The sequence below is a fragment of the Pogoniulus pusillus genome, chromosome 3, assembly GCF_015220805.1.
Source record: "Pogoniulus pusillus isolate bPogPus1 chromosome 3, bPogPus1.pri, whole genome shotgun sequence".
Taxonomy (NCBI): Eukaryota; Metazoa; Chordata; class Aves; order Piciformes; family Lybiidae; genus Pogoniulus; species Pogoniulus pusillus.
In genome coordinates this window covers 1,920,961-1,938,573 of record NC_087266.1, presented here as the reverse complement: position 1 = coordinate 1,938,573, position 17,613 = coordinate 1,920,961, and the positions used below count along the sequence as shown (strand labels likewise).

The 17,613-nt window shown below is 53.2% G+C and overlaps 1 protein-coding gene across 1 annotated transcript in view; it reads right to left on the bottom strand.

Moving 5' to 3' along the window:
* The window catches only part of USP35 (ubiquitin specific peptidase 35), a 34,720-nt gene that overhangs the window by 12,836 nt on the left and 4,271 nt on the right, over window positions 1-17,613 (bottom strand). The window contains exons 2-4 of the mRNA XM_064140271.1: window positions 9,840-10,536; window positions 7,778-7,913; window positions 847-976 (exon numbers count right to left, since the gene is read on the bottom strand). Of these exons, the coding sequence (XP_063996341.1) occupies window positions 847-976; window positions 7,778-7,913; window positions 9,840-10,521 (948 nt within the window). The 5' untranslated portion in view covers window positions 10,522-10,536. The remainder of the gene's footprint in view (window positions 1-846; window positions 977-7,777; window positions 7,914-9,839; window positions 10,537-17,613) is intronic.

Sequence of the window (17,613 nt, the reverse complement as noted above, 5' to 3'; positions counted from 1 at the left end):
CTCCATGCTGAAGCAAGCAGCCTGCAGTCAGGTCTCCAGAATCATCTCCTTCATGGCCTCAGGGCATCCTAAAAATACTGTGTGGCTATCAACACTCTTTCAGGCCTGTGCAATGTCTGGTGCAGTGAGGTGCAGACTCTGCATGTCCATGAGATGTAGAGAGATGCAGATAAGGACACACAAGCACAGAGGGATGAGAGATAGTCTAAAAATGTGCCTCTAACAGAATCATAGAATGATCAGAGTCATAGAATCCACCAGGCTGGAAGAGAGCTCCAAGCTCAGCCAGCCCAACCTAGCACCCAGCCCTGCCCAACCAACCAGACCATGGCACTAAGTGCCCCAGCCAGGCTTGGCTGCAACACCTCCAGCCACAGCCACTCCACCACCTCCCTGGGCAGCCCATTCCAATGCCAATCACTCTCTCTGACAGCAACTTCCTAACAACATCCAGCCTAGACCTGCCCTGCCACAGCTTCAGACTCTGTCCCCTTCTTCTGTGGCTGCTTGCCTGGCAGCAGAGCCCAACTCCACCTGGCTACAGCCTCCCTGCAGGCAGCTGCAGGCAGCAATGAGCTCTGCCCTGAGCCTCCTCTGCTGCAGGCTGCACACCCTCAGCTCCCTCAGCCTCTCCTCACAGGGCTGTGCTCCAGGCCCCTCCCCAGCCTTGCTGCCCTTCTCTGGACAGACAGGGATAGAGTCCTTCCTTCAGAACTATTTGGGGCAGCAGACTCCCTTCAATACATCAAATAACACCTTGTCCTCATTCAGTCAAGAGACAAGGAGCTATTTCAGGGGCAAGCAGTGGTCTACTGTCCACACTGGTGTTCAGAAGAACCCACTGACCTTTTCAATTTTGGAGAGTGTGACCTCAATCAAGATGCTGAACTTCTTCACTGCAGCCAAACCCTTCAGCAGAGCAATGATCCACTTGTCAATGTTCTTTCCCAGGGGCCAGGACACCCAGTCCATCATCCTGAAATGAGTCATAGAATCAGCCAGGGTTGGAAGGGACCACAAGGAGCAGCCAGTGCCAACCCCCTGCCATGCCCAGGGACACCCTACCCTAGAGCAGGCTGCACACAGCCTCAGCCAGCCTGGCCTCAAACACCTCCAGCCATGGGGCCTCAACCACCTCCCTGGGCAACCCACTCCAGCCTCTCACCACTCTCCTGCTCAACAACTTCCTCCTCACATCCAGTGATGTCTGTGTGTTACTGCTAATGAAAAAACACTCTGATTGAGATCCTTTAATTCTCTGTGTGGGCAATACTGATTTCGAGAAACACAAGAAAAATCCAGGCCCCCACTACCCAAGCTCCCAGTTCCTGAATGCCACAGCTAAATATTTCATCTACAGCCACTCAGATGTGTTGCCCTGTGTCTGCAGGTAACAAGGACTTTGCAGATGTCACTCACAGAAAGTAACCTCAAACTGACATTATTTCTGCTTACATTTCATAGAATCATAGAATCAGGCAGGCTGGAAGAGAGCTCCAAGCTCAGCCAGCCCAACCTAGCACCCAGCCCTGCCCAACCAACCAGACCATGGCACTAAGTGCCCCAGCCAGGCTTGGCTGCAACACCTCCAGCCACAGCCACTCCACCACCTCCCTGGGCAGCCCATTCCAATGCCAATCACTCTCTCTGACAGCAACTTCCTAACAACATCCAGCCTAGACCTGCCCTGGCACAGCTTCAGGCTCTGTCCCCTTCTTCTCTTGCTGCTTGCCTGGCAGCAGAGCCCAACCCCACCTGGCTACAGCCTCCCTGCAGGCAGCTGCAGGCAGCAATGAGCTCTGCCCTGAGCCTCCCCTGCTGCAGGCTGCACCCCCCCAGCTCCCTCAGCCTCTCCTCACAGGGCTGTGCCCAGAGAAGGGCAGCAAGGCTGGGAAGGAGCCTGAAGCACCTTCCAGCATCTCAACATCTCTCTTGAGTTGAGGAGCCCACAACTGGACACAGAACTCCAGGGGTGGCCTGAGCAGTGCTGAGCACAGGGGCACAAGAACCTCCCTTGTCCTGCTGCCCACACTGCTCCTGAGCCAGCCCAGGATGCCATTGGCTCTGCTGCCCACCTGGGCACTGCTGCCTCAGCTTCAGCTCCTCTCTTCCAGCACCCCCAGGGCCCTCTCTGCCTGGCTGCTCTCAGCCACTCTGGCCCCAGCCTGCAGTGCTGCTTGGGGTTGTTGTGGCCAAAGTGCAGAACCCTGCCCTTGGCCTTGTTCAGTCTCATCCCCTTGGCCTCTGCCCACCCATCCAGCCTGGCCAGGTCCCTCTGCAGGGCTCTGCTACCCTCCAACAGCTCCACAGCTGCTCCTAGCTTGGTGCCATCTGCAAACTTACTGATGCTGGACTCAATTTAATGCGAAACTAAAATGGGAAGTAATTAAGGCCTGGGGTCTCCAAGGGTCAAACTTTGCTCACCATTTAAGTCCATTTGATTTAAAGATATCCCAGACCTTCAGTCTCCCACCTCAGTTCAGCTCTCTTACCCCCTTTTGTTTATCAGCCTTTATCTCCTGCAACAGATGTGAAGGCAAGGTAGACAACTAAGCACCACAAGGCAAAGTGCAGGAAGAAGTTAAGTCTACAAGGAAAAGTATAACCAAAAAGCAAGCCAGGAAAGAAAGCCTCAAGAGCAGAATGTGGTGGGATGCTGAGAAATACCAAAAGTCAAACCAAGCTGGATAATTAAGCAAATACCAGAAAGGATTCTGCAGACATTTGCATCAGAAGAGCATAATGGAAGCCAAGCAGGCACTGCATATAGAGGATGGGAGGGTGATAAAAGATAACAACACCAAGCTGTGTGCTGCAGCAGCCAGGCTGGAGGGCAGGGATCCATCAGAGGGACCTGCACAGGCTGCAGAGGTGGGCACAAGCCAAGCTCAGGAGGGTCAACCAAACCTGCAGTTGGGTGGAGGCAATGCCAAGCACCAATGCAGGCTGGGCAGTGAGTGGCTGGAGAGCAGCCCTGAGCAGAGGGACTTGGGGGTGCTGCTGGAGGAGAAGCTCAGCAGGAGCCAGCAGTGTGCACTTGCAGCCCAGAAAGCCAAGCAGAGCCTGGGCTGCAGCAGCAGCAGTGTGGCCAGCAGGGCCAGGGAGGGGATTCTCCCCCTCTGCTGTGCTCTGCTGAGACCCCAGCTGGAGTCCTGCATCCAGCTCTGGAGCCCCTGGGACAAGAGGGCTGTGGAGATGCTGGAGAGTGTCCAGAGCAGGGCCAGGAGGATGCTGAGAGGCTGCAGCAGCTCTGCTGTGAGCACAGCCTGAAAGAGTTGGGGCTGTGCAGGCTGGAGCAGAGGAGGCTCCCAGGGGACCTTCTTGTGGCCTTGCAGCATCTCAAGGGGGCTCCAAAAAAGTTGGGGAGGGACTTTTGAGGCTGTGAGGGAGTGGCAGGAGTGGGGGGAATGGAGCAAAGGTGGAGGTGGGGAGAGTGAGTCTGGAGGTGAGGAGGAAGTTGTTGAGCAGGAGAGTGGTGAGAGGCTGGAGTGGGTTGCCCAGGGAGGTGGTTGAGGCCCCATGGCTGGAGGTGTTTGAGGCCAGGCTGGCTGAGGCTGTGTGCAGCCTGCTCTAGGGTAGGGTGTCCCTGGGCATGGCAGGGGGTTGGCACTGGCTGCTCCTTGTGCTCCCTTCCAGCCCTTACTGATTCTATGTCTCCTATGGCAAAGCAGTGACCTCTGAAGCTGCTGCTCAAGGCCCTCATGAGCCACACCTGGAACAGGGTGCACGAAGTCACCACCCATTTGCAAGACCAATAAATTGAAGTGGGAGCAGGTGTGAAAGCCTCCTGTTAAGGTGGTCAGGGAAAAGAAGTACATTTCCTGCAAGAAGAGCTAAAACTAACCCAGCTTGTTTAGGAAAACAGAGATGGGGAGAGGCTGCTCTGCCTGCATACATGGAAGGGATAAACTCCAGAGAGAGGAAAAAGCTATTGCAGATAATTTGTGCTGGCATAAACCCACATTAACTAGATGATGGCCACAAATAGATCTAGGGTGGCTGTTAGAAGAGACATTGGAACCATTAAAGAACCTCAGCTGTGTAACAGCTATAGAAGAAGAACAGTGGGAACAAAAATCCTTCCTGCTTTGAGGAGTGCAGCTGAACATTCTTGAAAGGAGTCTGTAAATGTCAGTGCCTGTAAAACAGGGACTCAAATGTCCTTCTTCACTCTACCTTCTACACAAGTATAGAATCACAGAATCAAGCAGGTTGGAAGAGAGCTCCAAGCTCAGCCAGCCCAACCTAGCACCCAGCCCTGCCCAACCAACCAGACCATGGCACTAAGTGCCCCAGCCAGGCTTGGCTGCAACACCTCCAGCCACGGCCACTCCACCACCTCCCTGGGCAGCCCATTCCAATGCCAATCACTCTCTCTGACAGGAACTGCCTCCTCACATCCAGCCTAGACCTGCCCTGCCACAGCTTCAGACTCTGTCCCCTTCTTCTCTTGCTGCTTGCCTGGCAGCAGAGCCCAACCCCACCTGGCTACAGCCTCCCTGCAGGCAGCAATGAGCTCTGCCCTGAGCCTCCTCTGCTGCAGGCTGCACACTCCCAGCTCCCTCAGCCTCTCCTCACAGGGCTGTGCTCCAGGCCCCTCCCCAGCCTTGCTGCCCTGCTCCAAACACCTTCCAGCACCTCAACAGCTCTCTGCAATTCAGGAGCCCACAACTGGACACAGCACTCAAGCTGTGGCCTGAGCAGTGCTGAGCACAGGGGCACAAGAACCTCCCTTGTCCTGCTGCCCACACTGCTCCTGAGCCAGCCCAGGATGCCATTGGCTCTGCTGCCCACCTGGGCACTGCTGCCTCAGCTTCAGCTCCTCTCTCCCAGCACCCCCAGGGCCCTTTTGTAGAATCACAGAACCATAGAATCAAGCAGGTTGGAAGAGAGCTCCAAGCTCATCCAGTCCAACCTAGCACCCAGCCCTATCCAATGAACCAGATCATGGCACCAAGTGCCTCATCCAGGCTTTCTTCTTGACTGTTCCAGTATGTCACCACTCTGCCCTCATGGATGTACATGAAGAGCTATCTGAAAAGAGGCCAGCCCTCTCTCAAACTCTCTACAAAGACTGTGATGTGCTCTTACACCAGCAGATGCCAGGCTTGCCTTTTTGGTTTTACCACCATCTGTTTTTTGCTTGATCAGGAGCTTCTTCCCTCGTCCTCCTAACTCCCTCCCTCCTCTTAACTCCCAAACTAACCTTTGGATGGAGACATTTTTGTATGCAATGAATCCTCCTCTGAAAAGTCTTTCCAACTCCTAAGTTCTTTGTTGATCTTCTAGGCATGGAGCAGACACTCATCCAGGGCTAGGAGGATGATGAGGGGACTGGAGGGCATGGATTATGAGGAGAGGCTGAGGAACCTGGGGCTGCTTAGTCTGGAGAAGAGAAGACTCAGAGGGGATTGAATCAATGTCTATAACTATCTGAGGGCTGGGGGTCTGGAGGGGGGGACAGGCTCTGCTCACTGCTCCCTGGCACAGGACAAGCAGCAATGGATGGAAGCTGCAGCTCAGGAGGTTCCAGCTCAACACAAGGGGGAACTTCTTGCCTGGAAGGGTCCCAGAGCCCTGGCACAGGCTGCCCAGAGAGGTTGTGGAGTCTCCTTCTCTGGAGACTTTCCAGGCCTGTCTGGATGTGTTCCTCTGTGATCTGTGCTGGATTGTGTGGTGCTGCTCCAGCAGAGGGGTAGGACTGGATGATCTCCTTGGGTCCCTTCCAGCCCCTAACATCCTGTGAGCCTGTGACCCAAAGGCTAACAGCCATGCAGTTTTCTGGGCACCCATCTGCTGTAGACAACCCTACCTAAACTCCTTCATCACTCCTCAGTGATCTCAATTACACTTTGCAGGCTCTGGTTAACATTTGGCTAACTCTGAGTAATCACTTCCTCACCCCTCAGTGTGACAAAGAAGGTTTTGGGGACAATGCAATTGATTTTACAACCTCTGTGTTTAGGCACTGGTGCTCCTAAAGGCTTTCTTGCCTGGAACTCACAGCAGCAGGTGCCCAAGAGGAGAAAAAGGCTAAGAATTGAATAGATCATTTGAGCTTTCCTCTTGGGTAAACCTTTTCCAGCAAGCCAAAGGAGAAGCAACTTCTTCCTGCCTACGTGAAGTTCCCATCAGGAAAAATGTGTTTCTGTGGTGTAACCTTAACTGGAGGGGACACAGATCCTAGAAGAAGGGGGAAAGAGATGTTTCCAGACTTGTTCCACAAGCCACAGCATCTTCCTTGGGCTAAGTGTGTGTGCTACTGCCTGTGAACATCACCCATTTAAATGGAGGCCTCTAAGCAAAGATGGAACCATAAAATTACTTAGGTTGGAACAGAGACCCCTGAAGATCATTAAAGCAAAGCATGAGCTGAAGATGGAAGCATAAAATGGCTTAGATTGGAACAGAGACCCCTGAAGATGAGTAAAGCAAAGCCTGAGTTGAAGATGGAACCATAAAATGGCTTAGGTTGGAACAGAGATCCTTAAAGATCATGAAAGCAAAGCCTGAGTTGAAGATGGAACCATAAAATGACTTAGGTTGGAACAGAGATCCTTAAAGATCCTGAAAGCAAAGCCTGAGTTGAAGATGGAACCATAAAATGACTTAGGTTGGAACAGAGACCCTTAAAGATCCTGAAAGCAAAGCCTGAGTTGAAGATGGAACCATAAAATGACTTAGGTTGGAACAGAGACCCTTAAAGATCAGTAAAGCAAAGCCTGAGTTGAAGATGGAACCATAAAATGGCTTAGGTTGGAACAGAGACCCTTAAAGATCAGTAAAGCAAAGCCTGAGTTGAAGATGGAACCATAAAATGGCTTAGGTTGGAACAGAGACCCCTGAAGATTATTAAAGCACAACCTGAGTTGAAGATGGAACCATAAAATGGCTTAGGTTGGAACAGTGACCCTTAAAGATGAGTAAAGCACAGCCTGAGTTGAAGATGGAACCATAAAATGGCTTAGGTTGGAACAGAGACCCTTAAAGATGAGTAAAGCAAGTGTGATGACAGGCACTGGAGCACAGATGAGCTGAAGGACTCGGACACAAGTGTGCAAGGAAGACTTACTGATGCCAAAGAGGGCTCTGGCTCTGCACAGACCAGGTCCTGCATGCCAAGTAGTGTTTCACCATGCCTTGATGTCTCCACTGACTGCCTTCACAAAGAGCAGGGATAAACACTACACAGGACTAACACTCAGCCCATCAGCACCGCATTTACCTGGCAAAGGTGTTCCAGAGGACTCCACATTCCTTTCTTTTCCTCCTCCCACCCCACCTCGAGGGCTTGAATGGGGAGGAGAAGGCACAAAACCTAGAGGGAGGAACAGCAGGAGGCACCTTCCCACACGTGTGCTGACCTCTATGGAAGCCCACACAGACCTTAGGAAGAAGTTCTTTGCAGTGAGGGTGGTGAGACACTGGCACAGGTTGCCCAGGGGGGTTGTGGCTGCTCCCTGGAGGTGTTCAAGGCCAGGCTGGGTGAGACCTTGAGCGACCTGCTCTAGTGGGAGGTGTCGCTGCCTATGGCAGGGGGTTGCAACTGGATGAGCTTTGAGGTCCTTCCCAACCTAAACCACTCTATGATTCTATAATTTTCTAGACCCTCACAGGGATGGAAGGAAGGATCCAGAAATTCCTACACTCCTCAAGAGGCACCACCAGCCAAACTGGTTGGGAATAAAACCACACAAAGGCAGTGAGTGAAGCTTTCAGGTGGGGTTTTCTTTTTCACCTAAATGAGAACAGCATTCACTAAGGGAGCTTCTCCTACCTGCCAATGGCTGTCATCATTTGCACATCAGTGATGCTGTCATCATTGGTTAGGTTTCTTATGACACTATCCATGAGCTCCAGAGGGACGAACTGGACCACGCTGGCCAAAGCGTTGGAAGGTGCTTCCTGCTCCTCTGCAAGACATGAATGAACACCAGCAGTGACCAAGGGATTGAGTCCAGCAGCAGTGAGCCTGCAGGTGACACCAAGCTAGGAGCAGCTGTGGAGCTGTTAGAGGGTAGCAGAGCCCTGCAGAGGGACCTGGCCAGGCTGGATGGGTGGGCAGAGGCCAAGGGGATGAGACTGAACAAGGCCAAGTGCAGGTTCTGCACTTTGGCCACAACAACCCCAAGCAGCACTGCAGGCTGGGAACAGAGTGGCTGAGAGCAGCCAGGCAGAGAGGGCCCTAGGGGTGCTGGAAGAGAGGAGCTGAAGCTGAGGCAGCAGTGCCCAGGTGGGCAGCAGAGCCAGCGGCATCCTGGGCTGGCTTAGGAGCAGTGTGGGCAGCAGGACAAGGGAGGTTCTTGTGCCCCTGTGCTCAGCACTGCTCAGGCCACCCCTGGAGTGCTGTGTCCAGCTGTGGGCTCCTGAATTGCAGAGAGCTGTTGAGGTGCTGGAAGGTGTTTGGAGCAGGGCAGCAAGGCTGGGGAGCTTGGAGCTCTCTGCCAACCTGGTTGATTCTATGATTCTGTGATTTTCTGATTCCAGGAATGAAGATGTCAGTTGAAAGGCAGACCAGGCACATGAGGGCAGTTTTCACCTCTAAACCCCAGGTCATTTCTTCCCAGGTAAATGGAGCAGGTAGCCAGGTGGTGTATGAGCAATGTGGAATCCTTACTCAGCCATGCAAGGAGGACAATTCCTCAAACCTCAGTGCAGGGCATAAAGAGGTTGGGTCATAACAAATGGGCTGTTGCATGAATCATTGAATCACAGAACTGGTTGGGTTGAAGAGACCTTTAAGATCATCAACTGTTAGCACAGCCAAGTTCTGCATGTTAGGAAGAAACTCTTCATGGATAAAGTTATTGGCATTGGAATGGGCTGCCTGGAGAGGTGGCAGAGTCACCATCCCTGGAGGTGTTTAAGAGGAGGCTGGATGAGGCACTTAGTGCCATGGGTTAGTTAACTAGAAAGGTGAGGTGATAGGTTGGACTTGATGATCCAAGAGGTTAATGTTGTGATTCACCACTAAAACATATACCTCAGCAGCACATCTCCAGGCCTTCTGAGTATCTCCATGGCACCAGTACAGGCTGAGGGCTGCCCTGCTGGAAAGCAGCTCCACAGGGAAACACCATGGAGTCCTGGTGGACAGCAAGTTCTCCATGGGACAGCAGTGTGGCCAAGAGAGACAATGGCATCCTGGAGTACATCAAGTGTGTTCAGGGCAGGGACACACTACCCTAGAGCAGGCTGCCCTCAGTCTCAGCCAGCCTGGCCTTAAACACCTCCAGGGGTGGCATCCAGCCTGGCCTCAAACACCTCCAGCCATGGGGCCTCAACCACCTCCCTGGGCAACCCAGTCCAGCCTCTCACCACTCTCATGCTCAACAGCTTCTTCCTAACATCCAGCCTGAATCTACACCTCCAGCTTTGTTCCATTCCCCTCAGTCCTATCACCACCTGACAACCTAAAAAGTCCCTCCCTGGCTTTCTTGTGACTGCCTTAAGATACTGAAGGTTGCAACAAGGTCACCTTGGAGCCTTCTCCACTCTGGACTGAACAGCCCCAACTCTTTCAGGCTGTCCTCATAGGAGATGTTCTCCAGCCCTCTCAGCATCCTCCTGGCCCTGCTCTGGACACTCTCCAGCATCTCCACAGCCCTCTTGTCCCAGGGGCTCCAGAGCTGGATGCAGGACTCCAGGTGGGGTCTCAGCAGAGCACAGCAGAGGGGGAGAATCCCCTCCCTGGCCCTGCTGGCCACACTGCTGCTGCTGCAGCCCAGGCTCTGCTTGGCTTTCTGGGCTGCAAGTGCTCACTGCTGGCTCCTGCTGAGCTTCTCCTCCAGCAGCACCCCCAAGTCCCTCTCCTCAGGGCCGCTCTCCAGCCAGATTACCTGTGGAAGAAATGATAGCGAAGAGCTCCTTCAAAGAAGGCAGGATGGCTGAGGTCTGGCTCCTCCAGATGCGCTGCAGCAGGCCGCTGACTTTGTTGACCTGCTCCAGAAACTCCATGATGTCCTCTTCCCCCTCTGAGGCGCACTGGAAGTGCCCGATGCAGCGCACCAGCTGCTGGCAGAAGAGGAGCTGCTGCTTGCCGCTGGGGATGCACTGCGGGTGCTGGACCAGGAGCCTGCTGATCTTGGCACACTGCTTGGGGCTGGGCCTCTCGCAGACCTTTCGGAGCACCTCGATCCTCAGCAGGCTGAAGATGCTGTTTGCTGAAGGGCTTTCCAAGATGAACTGCAATCCCAGCTGGATATAGTCCAGGACGTGCTGGCTTCTCTTGCCCAGGGGTCCGTAACCCTCCTGCAGGAGACTCAGCAGGAAGCGGACGTTGAAGAACTCCTCAAATTCCTCGGGGTGGTAGTGGCCATAAACCTCCAAGACCTCTTTGCCAATCTCTCTTTTATACTTGGTGTCCCCTGTGAGGTAAAGCTTGGTGGACAGCTCCAGCATGGACCAGCACTGCTCACTGTCCATGGGCTGCTTCGCCGCCTCAATGACGCGCCGCACCAGCCCTGCCTTCACGTTGTTGGGGTAGGAGGACATCACCACAGCTTCCAGTATCTTGTCCATCTCTGCTCCAAACAGCTGAAAGAGAAACACAGGAAACATTCTGGTTGGAAAAGGCCCTCCAGGATCACTGAGTCCAACCATCATCCCTGGTCTACAGGGTTCACCCTTAAACTGCATCATAGAATCAACCAGCTTGGAAGAGACCTCCAAGCTCACCCAGTCCAACCTATCATAGAATCAATTAGGTTGGAAGAGACCTCCAAGCTCATCCAGTCCAACCTATCATAGAATCAATTAGGTTGGAAGAGACCTCCAAGCTCATCCAGTCCAACCTATCATAGAATCAATTAGGTTGGAAGAGACCTCCAAGCTCATCCAGTCCAACCTATCATAGAATCAATTAGGTTGGAAGAGACCTCCAAGCTCATCCAGTTCAACCTATCACAGAATCAATTAGGTTGGAAGAGACCTCCAAGCTCACCCAGTCCAACCTATCATAGAATCAATTAGGTTGGAAGAGACCTCCAAGCTCATCCAGTCCAACCTATCATAGAATCAATTAGGTTGGAAGAGACCTCCAAGCTCATCCAGTCCAACCTATCATAGAATCAATTAGGTTGGAAGAGACCTCCAAGCTCATCCAGTCCAACCTATCATAGAATCAATTAGGTTGGAAGAGACCTCCAAGCTCACCCAGTCCAACCTATCATAGAATCAATTAGGTTGGAAGAGACCTCCAAGCTCATCCAGTCCAACCTATCATAGAATCAATTAGGTTGGAAGAGACCTCCAAGCTCATCCAGTCCAACCAAGTAATGATCTTAGAGATGTTTTTTCTACCTCAAACAGTTCTATGCCTCTCTGGATCTCAGATTCTGTGATTCTATCCTAAGATGATAAAATCACAGAAAGGGTTGGGTTGGAAGAAGCTCCCCAAAGGTCATCTTAAGATTTCTTTTTAGCCCAGGTCCAGCCTGGAGGATGAATCAGGGTGTGCAGTGAAGCAGGCTGTGCTCTGTAAGGTCACACAAATGGGAAGTGTGTCCAAGCCCTCCTGCAATGAGCAGGGACATCCTCTGCCAGATCACAGAATCACAGAATCAGTCAGGGTTGGAAGGGAGCACAAGGAGCAGCCAGTGCCAACCCCCTGCCATGCCCAGGGACACCCTACCCTAGAGCAGGCTGCACACAGCCTCAGCCAGCCTGGCCTCAAACACCTCCAGCCATGGGGCCTCAACCACCTCCCTGGGCAACCCAGTCCAGCCTCTCACCACTCTCCTGCTCAACAACTTCCTCCTCACCTCCAGCCTCACTCTCCCCACCTCCACCTTTGCTCCATTCCCCCCACTCCTGACACTCCCTCACAGCCTCAAAAGTCCCTCCCCAGCTTTTTTGGAGCCCCCTTCAGATGCTGCAAGGCCACAAGAAGGTCCCCTGGGAGCCTCCTCTGCTCCAGCCTGAACAGCCCCAACTCTTTCAGTCTGTGCCCACAGCAGAGCTGCTGCAGCCCTCTCAGCATCCTCCTGGCTCTGCTCTGGACACTCTCCAGCAGGATGATTGTCTCTACATCCAGGGAGCAAGAAATAAGCTCTGCAAAACAGAGCTGGGATTGCAGCCTGAGCAGAGGTGGGATTGCAGCCTCTCTGAGCAGTAGCAGGGGTGTACCTTTGATGCCTACACCTCACTGCCAACCACTCAGGATGAGTGGTGCAAGGCTTGGCTGCTCCCTAGGGACCTGCTGCATTTGTATGCAGGACCAGAGACAGAGGAGAGAGAAACTGCAGAGTCAGACAAAGTTTCCCATTTGTCATGGCCCAGATTCACCAGCAAGAAAGCATTAGAGGAGACACTGCTCAAAAGAAAGCCTAAGGATTTCCCTGCAAGAGCTCAGAACAACATTTAAACCCAGGTGTTGGGTTCACTGCTGCAGAACAAAACCCCATTCAGAGGGATCAGCCAGCCAGGATGGCTCAAAAGATAGCACAGTTCTTGCTCAAAAGGTACCCAGCTGGCAGCTGGCACCAGTGCTGTGCCCCAGGATTAGTGCTGGGCACAGTCCTGTGCAATGTATTTATTGATGATGTGGAGCAGGTGATTGAGTCCAGCAGCAGAGAGTTTGCAGATGGCACCAAGCTAGGAGCAGCTGTGGAGCTGTTGGAGGGTAGCAGAGCCCTGCAGAGGGACCTGGCCAGGCTGCATGGGTGGGCAGAGGCCAAGGGGATGAGACTGAACAAGGCCAAGTGCAGGGTTCTGCACTTTGGCCACAACAACCCCAAGCAGCACTGCAGGCTGGGGCCAGAGTGGCTGAGAGCAGCCAGGCAGAGAGGGCCCTGGGGGTGCTGGGAGAGAGGAGCTGAAGAGGAGGCAGCAGTGCCCAGGTGGGCAGCAGAGCCAATGGCATCCTGGGCTGGCTCAGGAGCAGTGTGGGCAGCAGGACAAGGGAGGTTCTTCTGCCCCTGTGCTCAGCAATGCTCAGGCCACCCCTGGAGTGCTGTGTCCAGTTGTGGGCTCCTGAATTGCAGAGAGCTGCTGAGGTGCTGGAAGGTGTTTGGAGCAGGGCAGCAAGGCTGGGGAGGGGCCTGGAGCACAGCCCTGTGAGGAGAGGCTGAGGGAGCTGGGGGGGGTGCAGCCTGCAGCAGAGGAGGCTCAGGGCAGAGCTCATTGCTGCCTGCAGCTGCCTGCAGGGAGGCTGTAGCCAGGTGGGGTTGGGCTCTGCTGCCAGGCAAGCAGCAAGAGAAGAAGGGGACAGAGTCTGAAGCTGTGGCAGGGCAGGTCTAGGCTGGATGTGAGGAGGAAGTTGCTGGCAGAGAGAGTGATTGGCATTGGAATGGGCTGCCCAGGGAGGTGGTGGAGTGGCCGTGGCTGGAGGTGTTGCAGCCAAGCCTGGCTGGGGCACTGAGTGCCATGGTCTGGTTGGTTGGGCAGGGCTGGGTGCTAGGTTGGGCTGGCTGAGCTTGGAGCTCTCTTCCAACCTCTCTGGGAGGATTGGCTCATTCCTGCTCATCAAGAGAACCACGTTCCCGGAGCACACAAGGATGCTGCAGGAGGTCACTGCTGATCTGTGGAGCAGCTCTGAGGTTCTCATTGCTCACATGAAACAGAAAGCACACAAAATGTGCAGGGGGAAAAGAAAACCCCCAGGAAATGGCAGAACTGTTCTGCTCCTTCAGTGAACAACTGATAGGAGCAGCAGGGATAAAAGCACAGAATCAGGAGGGAAGGAACCTTGGCAGGTCTCTAGTCCAACCCCTGCAGAACATTGAAATCAAGCTGCTCAGGGCTTTGACCTAGACAGTCTTGAGAACATCCCAGGATGGAGAGAATTACACATTAGAAGGAAGTTCTTTGGATACTAGAAGTAATTTCTTCACAATGAGAGCAGTGAAATAGTGAACAGGTTGCCCAGAGATGTGGTGGAAGCCCCATCCTTGGGGACACTCAGGGTCAAACTTGATAGGGCCCTGAGGAACCTGGTCTGCTTAAAGACACCACAGTGGGGCTGGACCAGATGACTTTTGAGGGTCTCTTCCAAACCAATGTACAATGATTATGATTCTGTGAACATGCAACTACCCTGAGCAACCTGCCCCAGTATCTAATTAGCTCATACTGGGAAGGTTTTGGTTATTTCCAGTTGGGAGCTCTCATTTCAGTTATAGTTTGCTTTTTGCCTCGTTCTTCTGCCATGTGCTGCTGTGGAAAGCTTGGCTCCACCTCCAGGGGAGATTTAGGATGGATACCATAGAATCAGCCAGGCTGGAAGAGAGCTCCAAGCTCATCCAGTCCAGCCCAGCACCCAGCCCTGGCCAACCAACCAGACCATGGCACTAAGTGCCTCATCCAGGAATCATCCTGGAATGGGTTGCCCAGGGAGGTGTTTGGAGCTCCATAGAATCATAGAATGAGTCAGGGTTGGAAGGGATCACAAGGATCATCTAGTTCCAGCCCCCCTGCCATGCCTGGAGGTGTTTGAGGCCAGGCTGGCTGAGGCTGTGTGCAGCCTGCTCTAGGGTAGGGTGTCCCTGGGCATGGCAGGGGGGCTGGAACTGGCTGATCCTTGTGCTCCCTTCCCACCCTGACTCATTCTATGATTCCATGACTTGCAAGAGGTTGGTTGTTGTTGTCCCTGCAAGGACAGATATCAAACCATGCTCTAGAAACCAGAGAAGGAAAAGGAATTTAACCAAACAGCAGCAGCAACCAGTTTAGCTTTGAGTAAACTGCAAAAATAAAACCAAATTCAACCTCAGGAGGAAAAGTCTCCTTCAGACTGGCTTTGGTCTAACCTTCACAATGGGTATGGTTCAGAGGTGCCCTCATGTTTCTCCTTAGGCTGTGCCTCTCCTTCAGCCAGGAGCCATTTCAGCTGAAAGCTATCCAATTACCTCTGAATTAATTCATTCCCCCTCTCCCTGCCAGCAGCAGAACTCCACTAAAGGCTCCTTAGTGTTTTTCAGCACACTGCAGTTATCTGTTCCTGCATCCCAGACCTTAAAATGCTCTGGAAGCACAGACCCAAAGCTTACCTTTAGGCAACCTCAGTAATCAGCTCAGCACATTTCCTACAACAGAATTGGAAAGGAGGAAAATAATCCCACCATCCTAGCACAGACTGACAAACAAAAGGGTGTGCTTCTTACTCAGAGAGAAGACACCATGGATCTGCTTCCCTGAATTCACTGGAGGTTTGGAAGTAGAGAAATGAGACTCACCTTTTATCCATCGAATCATGGAATGGAATGGAATAGAATAGAATCAGTCAGGGTGGGAAGGCACCACAAGGATCAGACAGTTCCAACCCCCCTGCCATGCCCAGGGACACCCTACCCTAGAGCAGGCTGCACACAGTCTCAGCCAGCCTGGCCTCAAACACCTCCAGCCATGGCAAGGGATTTGGAACTAGATGATCCTCGTGGCCCCTTCCAACACTGACTCATTCTATGGAGCCTCAACCACCTCCCTGGGCAACCCAGTCCAGCCTCTCACCACTCTCCTGCTCAACAACTTCCTCCTCACCTCCAGGCTGAACTTCCCCACCTCCAGTTTGCCAAATGTTGAGGAGCTCCTTCATTTTATTTGTGGCTTTAGATGGAACTAAAGCCACAAGCCAGGGCTGCTGTCTTCTGTAGCCCTCCTTCTCTTTTGAGGAGGCAGGGGAGGCAGCAGTGTGGAGCCTGGTGTGTATTTGGGAATGCAGCAGGTGTTACCTGATGCTGTCAGCACTTGTCAATAGGCCAGGTGGAAAAGAGAGAATCTTCAGCATTGTAGGTCTGAGCAGCTGCATGATAAGGCTGAGCTGGGAAGAAAGACATCCCTCCCCTCTCCCAAAGCACATCACAGGCTCGCAGGATGTTAGGGGTTGGAAGGTACCCAAGGAGATCATCCAGTCCAACTCCCCCTGCTGGAGCAGCACCACACAATCCAGCACAGATCACAGAGGAACACATCCAGACAGGCCTGGAAAGGCTTCAGAGAAGGAGACTCCACAACCTCTCTGGGCAGCCTGTGCCAGGCTCTGGGACCCTTCCAGGCAAGAAGTTCCCCCTTGTGTTGAGCTGGAACCTCCTGTGCTGCAGCTTACACCCATTGCTGCTTGTCCTGTCCCAGGGATCCCAGGATATTAGGAGTTGGAAGGGACCCAAGGAGATCATTGAGTCCACATCTTCCTCTCTAGAACATCTTCAAGAGAGACAGAAGCATTATCTGAGAACCTGTTGTGCTTTTGGTTCCAATCCACACAGAACCTAACGTTGCCAGCCTCCCTTTAGCTTTTGGGATGATCATAGAGTATATCCTCTTGGAAGCTGTGTGCTGGGAAGAGCCAGTGGTCAAATGCCTGGATGAGGCACTTAGTGCCATGGCCTAGATGACTGGATACGGCTGGTGACCTTATTGCTGTCTACAACTACCTGAAAGGTGGTTGTGGCCAGGAGGAGGTTGCTCTCTTCTCTCAGGTGGCCAGCACCAGAACAAGAGGACACAGCCTCAGGCTGCACCAGGGGAGATTTAGGCTGGAGGTGAGGAGAAAGTTCTTCACTGAGAGAGTCATTGGACACTGGAATGGGCTGCCCGGGGAGGTGGTGGAGTCGCCGTCCCTGGAGATGTTCAAAGCAGGACTGGACGTGGCACTTGGTGCCATGGTCTGGCCTTGAGCTCTGTGGCAAAGGGTTGGACTTGATGATCTGTGAGGTCTCTTCCAACCCTGATGATACTGTGATACTGTGATACTATGATACTATGATACTTCTGCCTTCCCATGATCTACTCTTTGTTCAGCTGAGGTCTGCTTTTCCTGACTCCATCATTTTAATCAATGCAAGTGATGTGACTCTAATTCATAGAATCAGAGAATCAAGCAGGTTGGAAGAGAGCTCCAAGCTCAGCCAGCCCAACCTAGCACCCAGCCCTGCCCAACCAACCAGACCATGGCACTAAGTGCCCCAGCCAGGCTTGGCTGCAACACCTCCAGCCACAGCCACTCCACCACCTCCCTGGGCAGCCCATTCCAATGCCAATTACTCTTTCTGCCAGGAACTTCCTCCTCACATCCAGCCTAGACCTTCCCTGGCACAGCTTCAAACTCTGTCCCCTTCTTCTGTTGCTGCTTGCCTGGCAGCAGAGCCCAACCCCACCTGGCTACAGCCTCCCTGCAGGCAGCTGCAGGCAGCAATCAGCTCTGCCCTGAGCCTCCTCTGCTGCAGGCTGCACACCCCCAGCTCCCTCAGCCTCTCCTCACAGGGCTCTGCTCCAGGCCCCTCCCCAGCCTTGCTGCCCTGCTCCAAACACCTTCCAGCACCTCAACAGCTCTCTGCAATTCAGGAGTCCACAACTGGACACAGCACTCCAGGAGTTGCCTGAGCACAGGGGCAGAAGAACCTCCCTTGTCCTGCTGCCCACACTGCTCCTGAGCCAGCCCAGGATGCCATTGGCTCTGCTGCCCACCTGGGCACTTCTGCCTCAGCTTCAGCCCAGAACTGGACACAGCACTCAAGGTGTTTTAATCCATTTGGCATCATATGCCCAAAAGATTTGTCCTGCCTGCACCAGGTCCATTTGTCCCAGGACTGTCACTCCTCCTCGCATCCCTTAGATGAACAAATCTCCCTTTGCTTCCTCCAAAAGCCTTCTGCTCTCCTCCTTAGCCAGAGCTCC